General features: G+C 40.7%; 1 protein-coding gene across 1 annotated transcript in view; it reads right to left on the bottom strand.

The window, feature by feature from the left end:
- Window positions 1-549: 549 nt before the first annotated feature.
- Window positions 550-11,698, bottom strand: part of OPRM1 (opioid receptor mu 1) — an 83,653-nt gene continuing 72,504 nt past the window's right edge. The window contains exons 2-3 of the mRNA XM_018557215.1: window positions 8,292-8,644; window positions 550-1,270 (exon numbers count right to left, since the gene is read on the bottom strand). Coding sequence (XP_018412717.1) covers window positions 744-1,270; window positions 8,292-8,644 — 880 coding nt within the window. The 3' untranslated portion in view covers window positions 550-743. The remainder of the gene's footprint in view (window positions 1,271-8,291; window positions 8,645-11,698) is intronic.

The following is an 11,698-nucleotide window of genomic DNA, read 5'->3' as shown; positions in this document are numbered from 1 at the left end:
AACGTTTTTAGTCTGAAAAATTAAAATGAATGCAGCTACTACATCTAAGGACTGGTAAGCTGCAATATATCACATTTCTGTTCTTGCATTTAGTAATCCTTTCTGTTTCTGAGCAAAGCAATACTTGTAGTTATGTAAATAATCTTTTGTCTTGTTTTCGTTTGTTTACCAGTATGGCTGTTTATATTGGTAATGTTTATATACTTTCAAAATTACATTTTAAATAGAACATACCAATATTTACCATTACAATTGCTGACTTCAGCTAGAAATGGTGAGTATATTAATCATACAAAGCTTAATCACAGTTCATATCTCATACTTACTGTTGACCACAGAAAAACTTGTAAGAGATTAAGAGAGTAGACCATGTATCCAAAGACTTTCTCCGTTTATAACAAAAGAAAATCCATACAACTTCTCAATCTGTATTATGACATTAATTTTTTACATAAAGCATGTCTGCCTGTATGCCATTCAGTAAATTACATTTGCACAATAGTAATTAATATATTAGATACTACATACATGTGTTGCTGTGCCAGAGAAAATATCAACTATGGGCAGTGACAAACCTTTATTAAAAAAAGCTTGGACACTGTATATACCCTACATAAATACAATCATAAATCTTGTCTAATGCCATCAGAGAATTAAAGCCCTGTAGTTATCTGTGTAACTTCTGACGTCATGTCATCCCCTGCAGGAACACCTGAATCCAGAGATGACATTTCCACGGCTAGTCATACCTGATGGTTAGTCCTATCCACCGTGTTGGCAGTGGACACATGGTCACGGGTATTGTGACGCATGCGAGCTGAGTTTTGCTGCTCGATGGTTGAAGTTGTTGGAATGCAAAATTCTCTGAAACACCGCTTAAAGTTCTCATCCAGAAAAGCATAAAGGACTGGATTAAGGCAGCTGTTTGTGTAACCTAGAGCAATGCACACATGCCAGGTCACTGTCTGAAAGAGAGAAGGAGGAATATTGATCAAGGCTTTAATTATCACATAAATGTGGATGGGAGTCCAGCAAACTATGAACACTGCTACTACAACCAGCACCATCCTGGTGATTCTTCTGAGGTTTCTATCCTTCTCTTTGGAGCCAGAGAGCATACGGACACTCTTGAGTCGTAAGATCATCATTCCATAACATACTGTGATGATCAGGACAGGCATGATAAATGCAAAGATAAAGACACAGATTTTCAGAAGGTTGTCCCAGTACCATGATGGATGAGGAAAGATAAGAGCACAGTCGGTTGATCCTAGAGAAAGGTCAAAAGAAATACGTTGATAAAAAAATGTTCTAGGGCTGGTAATGATTAAAATTTTCGTGTTCGATTAATCCAATTTTTTTTAAATCGATTAATCGATTAATTTTGATTAATTATAACGCACATACAGATCCAACTACATTGGCCTATACACATACAGCACAGCAATGAAGTAATACAATGAACTAGGATCACACTAATCCAGCACGTTATTAATCTCACGTGCCCCACTCAATATGGCCGCCGCTTGAGTGGGGCATCTCAGAATAATAACGTGCTGGATTAGTGTGATCCTAGTTCATTGTATTACTTTATTGCTGTGCTGTATGTGCATAGGCCAATGCCTTTGCTGGCACTCGTGCAGAACAAGTACTCACCGGCCCAAGTGGCTCTGTCGGCTAACGAAGGGAAGGGGCAAGGAGTCCGGTGACGTCACGGACATCAACGTCACCGGACTCCTCCCCCTTCCCTTCGTTAGCCGTCACGGACGTTGACGTCACCGGACTTGCTAATTAATAAATATTTGCAAGTTTTTAATCATACTATTAAAAGATTAAAAGTTATTGTTTATTTAAAATATCCTTGTTCGCAGAGCTCATAGTCTATAGTACCTATAGTATTGAGTAATTAAATTCAGTCTGGAACAGCAGTGTTATTCAGGTTTCAGGTAACGTTAATAGACTAGATATGTTGTCATTTGATATCAATTTTTTTTAACATAGCACCTAAATCTCTGGTGCCAAACCTCCAGCCTGCTTGGCTCATGTAATCCTTTGTTGCTTACTGTGAGGCCCTTGGGACCCAGCTGCCAGTAGTGAGTGAAAGCATTGATAAGTAAAAGTGTGTTAACTGCAGTGATCTCTAGCACATCCATGCCATGTCTCTGACCATCTCATGCATCATGTCCCCTGTTGAATTTCCCTAGTATCTAACCATGTTCCATACTATGTACACAGCCTCTGACTAACTTCTATACCATTACATGTAAAAAATATTATGTGCAACCCCCTGGGGATGTTTGGGGCCAAAACTGAGGCTCCTTGTATCTGGAAATGTAACTTTTTCTAAAAACTAGATTTTACAAAGCACACATTATTCAGTAATAGACAATGCTGTACAGGAAGTAGGCAGGAAAGATAGTCACTGGCCATGGCCTAATTAGTGGTGAAGGCTTTAGAGTAGCTAGGAAATACATTCAAGGTAAATTGTCATACATTAAACTATATGTTCAATTTACACAGCTAATGAACCAGAATAAGGATCCTTATTTAAAAAGGGAAAGTTATTTTTAGTGGAGTCAAATAATATGTAAATTGAGCCTATTATTTTTGCCTGTTGCAGTGCGACAATGTTGGGTTCAAGGCATCAAATGTGACAGACACAAATGTTCACACAGGAACAGAGGTAAATTATGCTGCAGAGGGAAATTGGAGATACATCAATGAGAGGCCTGTCACCAGGCTTTAGCAGTTGGGCCTTTATTAATTTTCTTTTCTCTGTAGCGTGATCTCATTTCTCATTTCATCATCACAGAATATCACAATGTTTCTAGACCTGTCATAGTAAAATGCACATGAAAAGAAGGCCAGACCTAAGAAGGGCAGGACTGAACATTAACTCATGGACTGTGGTCTCTGAAAGGACCCTGCTTCACGTCCCCTTGGTCTCCAAATATTACTTTCTGTCTGCTCAACATATTAGTTGAAGTACTGTATATCTAAAGCAAAACTGTTTTCTATATCCTACTGTAAGCTTTTGGATTCTTTCATATGTTTCATACTGCAGCTGCTTACAAGCTTCTTCAAAACCTGCCATGTCACCAAGGCACCACTATAGAGGTCAACAAGAGCAACCGGTAATCACTGTGGGGAACACATGAGATCAACTTTCCAACAAGTGTTGCTGACTTTATGGAACAATTCTTCAGCAAGGTTGCATCATCCTGTGGCATCCTGTGGCATGGACGGCATGATTGGTAAGTATTTACAGTCTTCTTTTAGGTAACACATTTATTTAGACTAATATAGCTGACAGGGTCCCTGACAGTGTCACTTTACATGGGCATACCTTTATGTTCATTCCTGAAAATCTCCCCTGGAACCCCCCAATGTAAATACTGATTTCAAAAGGATAGAGCATAGACACCCCCATTTCCATATGGCAATGTCCAAGTCTGGTAAATTACTGCACTAAGCTTTGCATTTTGGGTTGCAGTATGGCTGTGCCTATGCTTTTTTTTATCCAGTATTTCATTTAACAGGTAAAGTATGTATTTTCAGTTACTGTGTTAGTCTTCATAATTCAAAATGCCACTGCCATAAACTAAATAAAAAAAATCAACAGAAGAAACTGCGTAACTGTAAGTTTAAAAAAGCTAATCTCCATGCTTTATGTCCTGTCTCCCCCCAATGCTCTCTTCAACTCTCCACAAAAATAATAGATATGATTTTTTCAACGTGGCTCGTTCCTAGGCTGAAAACTAGACATTGTTTTTATTCCAGTGACATCTAGCTGTCTGTCTGGCAGATAAGTGAACATGCTACGCCTTACATCCTGTGCTCTACTAAACTATATCTCTCAATAAACCTCAGCCTACACACAAACAGTGTGTGGGTGGGCATTTGGGAGCAGTGGATGGTGATGTGGACAGGGGCCCCTGTTATTGCAATAGTTGCTGGCAAAAGTTTGTGTTGTACTATTACAAGGTACCTGAGTGCTTCCCTCACCAAAGGTTCTGCACCTCTACTCTGTTGATCTGATTAGCATATTTCAGAACACCTAGTTGTCGAGGTATGCTCGCCAGAACTGCAGAGCAGAGGTGCAGAGCCATTGCTAGAACAGTGTTTAGGGGTTGGTTGTGGGTGTTACTGGGTAACATTATGTAAAAATAGATACCATTCAGTCCCACGCATAGTGTTCCTTACATCCTGATGTTATCTCTGTAGTCTCTGGTACTACATAGGGGAGTAAAAACACACAATGACAGGAAGTGCTGCACCCCTAAGAATTATTTTCAGTGTCATTGGAGATAGGATTTGCAGCTGTGAGGAACATTAATAACAGAGCAGCATTTATAAGGTAATTACATATGCAACTATACTGTATATCAGGGGTGCCCACAAGGTCGATCGCGATCTACCAGTCGATCGCATAGCGATCACTGGTAGATCGCCATGTCCTCTCCTCCCGACGCTTCTCTAGATCCCCGCTGCTCTCCCCAGCGGGTATCGGAAAAGAAGTGAAGGAACCGGCGGCGGGGGAGGGCGGAGGACGGAGCCGCTGTCACAGAACTAATGCAGAGCGGTGAGGAGAGAGAGAGACGCTCGGCCAGGATCTGACAGCCGGCGCCTCTCTCTCCCCTCACTGCTCGTCCGTTCTGTCACAGCGGCTCCGACACCCCCCCACCCCGCGGCTGAAGTGCGTGGCCGAGCGGCAGAGGATCGCTACATGTCAGTCGTATGTACCAATCCTCTGTGCAGGACAAACACTGGAGCGATCGGGTGATCACTCCAGTGTTTGTAAATAACTGGGGACACATAGTACTATGTGTCCCCAGTTATAAATGGATGAACAGGATGTGATTTACATCACGTCCCGTTCATTCATGATTTTCTGAATGGGGAGAAGTACAGAGGCTCCTCCTCATTCAGAAGCTGCTTGATAGTAAATATTTTCCATTAATTTAGAATAGAGGCTGCAGAAAAAAAGATTGAGGTCCCCATGTGCAACGTCGGCCACACGAGTACCACGGGAGGACAGGACGCCGGGACATGTAGGGCGCCCTGGAATGTAAGCCGTCCGACTCCCTGTGTTCAGGTGCGGGAGGGAGTGTGGAGCTGTATTGAAGTCAATGGCATCGCCCACATTGTGATCACCCGCACTCGGAATGCAGGCACATTAGTGCCTGCATTACGGTCCAGTGCGATCTGCAAAAATAGTGCTCGCAGCATTTTTGCGGATCGCACTGGACTGGAACACAGGCACTAATGCAGGCGATCGCACTGTGGGCGAGGGGCCTGCCTGCGGAGCCTGGCTGCGGTGCCATTGACTTCAATGCACCGCCACGCCCCCTCCCACCCCTGAATGCAGGTGTTTTTTCATTGGTAGATCTCAATGAGCTCATCATTTGAAAAGTAGATCTCCAGACAAAAAAGAGTGGGCGCCCCTGCTGTATATAGAGAAGTTGGAATTCCATTTTAGGACTGCAATTTATATTTTATACATAGGTTTTCAGAGTCTAGTACATGTTCATGCCATATACCTATATGTGTAGCAACACATATTTGAATCTGGATGCCTTCTTGAGCTCAATTGACTGTTCTGATTGTGCTATAGCTATGTAAATCATTCCATTATATTCTGTTCTGCAAATAACTAGATTAAAGCTGAAATGTGTGTTTCATGTCCAGAGGAATGATGTACGAAATTAACTGGGCAGCATGTTCTGCAAAATTTCATTTCATTTTCTGTTTTAGCTCCACTTGTGTCTGTAAAATTGCACATTGAGGGCACTGGGATGAATCTCTGTGTGCTCTAATTGATGACATACCATAATATACTGCTCGTTTGCCATCAGATATCTGTTTACGGTGTCTCATTCAGCCATTTACCAAATTTACAATATATCTCTTTTGTAGCAATGTCTAGAACACTTTCAATCATGTTATTAGCATTAAAAATGATTCCACTCCCAAATGCCACATATGAAAGTGATTGATTTATGACACTTGGGGAAAGTGTACATTCTGCTAGAGATTTCATTTTATGTTCGCGTTCATTCCTTCTGCAATTTAGATCTAACTTATTCAACCATTGTCTCTTTTGGTTTACAGAAACAACTTATTTAAATGATGCATCCGAAATTCTGAATTCTATTATGCAGTATAGTTTTCTCTAGTCAAATATAAAAGTATATGCACAATATGGAAACATTTTAGGGCTGCGGAAATTAACGATTAATTTCTCGATTAATCGTTAAAATTTTTGATCAATTAAAATTCTTTTGATCAAAAATGAAAACTCACCTCTCCGCTGGCTTCCGGGTCTTACGGGAGTCCCGTCGGAGATCCGGTGACGTCGATGTCACCGAACTCCTCCCCCCTTCACCTAGTGGCAGCGTCGGCTAACGAAGGGAAGGGGGAGGAGTCTGGTGACGTCAATGTCTGTGACGTCACCGGACTCCTCCCCCTTCTCTTCGTTAGCCGAAGGAGCCACTTGGGCCGATGAGTTTGCCCAAGAAACTTGTTCTGCATGAGCGCCAGCAAAGGCATTGGCCTATACACATACAGCACAGAAATGAAGTAATACAATGAACTAGGATCACACTAATCCAGCACGTTATTATTCTGAGTTGCCCCACTCAAGCATCGGCCATATTGAGTGGGGCACGTGAGATTAATAGTGTGATCCTAGTTCATTTTATTACTTCATTGCTGTGCTTTATGTGTATAGGCCAAAGTAGTTGGATCTGTATGTGCGTTATAATTAATCGAAATTAATCGATTAATCGATTGTAAAAAATTTCGATTAATCGAACACGAAAAATTTTAATAAGTAACAGCCATAAAAAAATTATGTGTACACATGTCTAAATGATTGAGTTCAGGTATTTCCAGGGAAGGATACTGTTAATCCTAAACAATACAAAGACAGCTAGACAATTGTGCACTTCCAACCTTATGGTAACAGTTTGGGGATGGTATTTTTCTGTTCCAGCATTACTATGTTCCTACACATAAAGCCAGGTCCATAAAGACATGATTTAATGAGTTTTGTGTGGAGGAACTTGATCCCTGACCTCAACCATAATCAACACCGAATCAAGTCCCTCAGCAATACCAATATATTTCAGTTGTGGTGAGCTAAACAAATCTCACGTTTGAATCCTCATAACTAAATACTTTTAGGTGTGAATGTTTATATAGAGAATCATATCTTAACCTATTAATTTGGGTAACAGTGTCCATGTTAGAGACATTTTAACTTATTTCCTGTCTCAGGTGATACAAGTAACTGAGAAATAATTTGAAGGAAAATCTCCCCTATAAGTACACAGTTATAAAATCTAACAAAGGTTCTATTCTAACCCTTCACTTATCTAAATGTAAGTACAGGGTTTTGTAAAGAAATATTATTTTTTGTGTAATTCTTTTTGTCTACCCATGCCCCCTTTTTTTCCATTTGCTGGCTCTATGTTACTTGTCTCTCAGTCTGTGTCTCCATCCTATTCTACCTCACGCTGCCTGCTACCACCTATGCATATTTCTTGTAATTAACCTATGTCTATATTTGTCTATTATTTTCCACCATACTCCACAGGATCATTAGTTTGTGGCTTGTCCTAATCTGCAACACCCAGCATTGTTGGTTATTTGCCACTATTGTCCTATTTTAGTTCCAGCTTTTGCTGTCTGTCTTCTGACTGCATATTTCCCCATGTTGATGTTGCTTCTTTTTGCTTGTTAGTTTGTCTGGGATAATCTTCTGTTTTAACTCCATTTTCTGACTTATTTGGTTAATCTGTTTGTTAGTCCTTGCATAGTACCTGTCCTATCCAGTTTCACTTAACCTCATGTTATCTGTCTGTCTGCTGCTGCCACCAGCTAGGCAATCTTGAGAGCACTGTAGCCCGATTCATCAGTCATATTCACCATCAGAAGCCCTGGAGAAAACTGGCACTATTAGGTCTCATATTTGTCATAGTCTGACCAGTTTATTGACAGTGACAGTTTATTGTCTTCTTACTGTTTGTCTGTACACTCTCTGATTAATTTCCTGGCTCTTAACGCCTGTCAGTCTCTTTAGATATTGCTGTTGGTTACATGTCAATATTGCCATCTGCGTTCCTAGCCCTAACACTAGAAGTGTCTTATGGCCCTAATCTCATGCAGTAATCAACTGCTGGCCCTGAAAGTGCATAATACATGAATATTGTTTTATCACAATTCTGAGTTAAAATAATCAAGTTGTTTGTAATTGGTTAACATGTAAAAAAAACATAGTTTATACTCACCTCTCTCATTTTTTGTTGTTGCCATAAACATTACAGGTAAACCAATTGCTGATGACAGAATCCAGTTACAGACATTGACAATTTTGGCATTTCGAGGTGTTCTGAAATCAAGAGCTTTCACTGGATGGCAGACTGCTATATATCGGTCAACACTCATTGTAGTTAGGGTAAAAATACTTGTAAACATATTATAGTAGTCTATCGATATAACAAGTTTACACACAATATTTCCAAAAGGCCATGTACCCATTAGGTAGTTTACACTTTGAAATGGCAGGGTACTTGTTGCAAGGGCATCTGCTAGGGCAAGATTGAAGATGTAGATATTGGTGGCCGTCTTCATTTTGGTGTACCTAGAATGTAACACAAGATAAAAAGGTTATTTCACATTTAGAATTATTAACAGATTATTGACCATCAATTGTAGAAAGCAATCCAATTTTCTGCATGGCCATCTACTTGCATACATACTGTACATGGCTTACTAACAATTTACTTTCTTTCAGGTTTTGCTTTTTAGAAATATATTTATTTCAATACTGTTTAGCATTAAAAATAATATTTTTCTTTTCGAAGGTTCATGTCTCAATGAGATATATTGTGACACTTTTTAAGTATCAAAAATGGCTATTTATGCCATCCTTCTTATTATTCTGGTGCCTCAAAGGTTTGTTGTGAAAATAAATTTTTAGGAAGATGGAAAACCTTTGACCTGTTCGTATGTTAGCACAGCAGAGTCCCCTCCTATAATTTACAGATTGAAATTGGTATTGCCTCTATTTCTATGCATGTAAGCAATCAGTATACTAACAACTGTAGATGAGCAGCTGCCATGAAAATGTAATATTCAAGCTAATCAATTACATGTCACATTTTACATCTGTAGGCGGTCCATTTGGCACCTGAGATTCTATTACGAGACATGTCATGCTGTTTGCTGCCTTGCCCCGGGTGATCTGCCACCTGTGCCATCATGCTGTTAATGGTATGACTTGATAAATGGTATATACACAAAACACCCACTACAAAATAAAGGAAACTGTGTGCCCACTCAGAATTACACCGTAGGAGTATAAAAAAAAATACCAAATACATAGATGTAATTCTAAATGCCCAATAAAAGACTCCAGCCTGGGAAACCTGGAATAAAGATAAGTTAAATAATGGTCTCTCATTCACAATTGTTCTTATATATAAAGAGCTGTTCATGTAATACTCCCAAAGTTGTTTAATGAAAAAATATCTAAAATCTGTTGGTGCTGCAATGGAACATTGTGTGTGCAAATGGAAATAAAGCACCAATCATGCAAAATAAAAAATAATGACAGAAAGGGTTATTCACAAAGGAGCCGAAGGATCTAGACGTAGCTTCAGCTGATCCTTCGACTCACTTCGGCCGCTGGAGCCTTTCGGTTCAGTTGAATTGAAGGGCTGCTGTACGGGCTATTCACAATAGCCCGCACAGCAGCCAAAGGCAGCTGAGTGTCTCAGCCAAGCCGAACACATATGCTTCGAATCGGCTGAGCCGTAGCCAGAGACGAAGCGAAGAGAACGGACTGCCAAAGCAAACCATTTTCCCAGCAAATAACGACTGTGCGGAGCCAGCTGTGATGTAACGGCTGGCTCCACCCATTTGTTGTCCTCCAATGACAGACCAATGTCCTCAGGTTATTTAAATGATCCCCTGCCCATAGGGCTTGTGGGTAAAAAGGCTCTTGTCCCCATCGGCACGGAGATAAGGTGCTTTTCAAGGGGGACCCTGGAAAAGCAGCCCTCCCAGCGCCGAGGGCATGTGGACTGGCATGGTGGGGGGAGCTTGTTCATCACCACCCCCCCCTTTTCTACCATGCCAGGCCTGTTTTTGGATCAAGGGTCTGGTTGGGAAATTTAGGTGGGACCCCACTTTTTCCACCATTTTTGGGGGCGGTGTTTCTCCTTAAAATTCCTACCAGACCTAAATGGCCTGGTATGACTTTGGGGGGTATCCCGCGCACTTTTTTTAACACACTTTTTTTATTATTTCTTTCCATTTTTTTATTATTTTGTTCACTTTTTTACATTTAATTTTTTTTACATTTATTTAAATAATTTTTTAACCTCGGAGGTAACAAGCAGAATAGCCGAAAAATGTTGCCTGTGTTTAGTAACAGATCACAGAATTCACATGGTTAACATTCAACATGCTGAAAAACTCATTTAGAGTCAAATATAATGTGCACAGTAATATTAGAATGTCAAAGTCTCCTGTGTATTGGCATACTATCCATCAAAGTGATATATTAGTCGATCATACCCAAGTTTGGTTTGCGGCAATAAATCCATTCCCTCAAAAAGGAATACTTACAAGCACATATGAATAACTGCTATAATTATGAGCACAGTTACATAGCAATTTGAAAGTGCATGGAAGAGTTTCTGCTTTGTAATAACCTGTAATTGCTAATTTTTGTCTAGGAGTATTGTGTAAAGGACTTTTCCTTACCTGATCCCTGTTGCCGCAGGCTCCAAGATCTGTGCCCACAGCCTTCCCTTTTCTCCAGCAGTCGGAGTCTCACTGACATAATAACATCTCAAGCAGGGCCCATTGCCCTGCATTATACCTGAGGAGACCAAGGAACATTCCACAGACTGGGAAGATGAGGTGAGTGCTGACTGCTAGGAGGAGTGTAGATCATTTACACAATACCCCTGGACAAAAATGGGCAGTTAACTATTGCATTGCAAGGGTAGCCCCACTGCAAGGGTAGTTTTTCTCTCCTAGATTACCGGTAGCAACAGCTACCAACATTTGATTTTCAGTAGCGTTAGGTACATGAACCAAATGTCTCCACTGAACATGGTTTGAACCTTTGCTGGAGTTGAATGCCTACATGTGTACACTACACAGCATCTTAGTTGCTTTCTTTGTCATAGACTGTTACTTTGGCTATTACAAAGCAGAGACTCTTCCATGTGCTTTTAAATTGCTACATGACTGTGCTATCCAGTATAATCACCCAGGATTCTCAGCCAGAGGTCATGAGCAGTTCCAGGAGGCAAGTTCTTGTACTGGGAAAGAGCTGATTTTGCGGTTCTTCCCATGATTTCTGGATTTGGCATGGGATCCTGGAACTGGGAGATTTCTAAGAGAATAGGGAGGGATGAAATCTCCATTCCTGGGGCTGTCGTTTAGTTGTGGCCAACAAGTAATGATTGCACACCTGGGCACAGAGCCGGATTTGCTCTCCCTGCTGCCCCAAGGCCAGGATCCGCAATGTGCCCCCTCCCCGCCAACCGAACCCCCTCTCTCCCCCAAATCAACAGAGAATGGCAACCGGATGGCAGGGGCGGCAGGGTTAGTTCTAATTTTTTTGTTTCTTTATTTTTTATTACTTTTTTATCACTTTTTTATTTTTATTTATTTTTAG

This window comes from Nanorana parkeri, unplaced genomic scaffold (genome assembly GCF_000935625.1).
Source record: "Nanorana parkeri isolate BGI_ZX_2015 unplaced genomic scaffold, ASM93562v1 scaffold273, whole genome shotgun sequence".
Lineage (NCBI taxonomy): Eukaryota > Metazoa > Chordata > Amphibia > Anura > Dicroglossidae > Nanorana > Nanorana parkeri.
The sequence above is the reverse complement of the archived record's forward strand: the minus strand, read 5'-3'. Positions and strand labels throughout refer to the sequence as shown.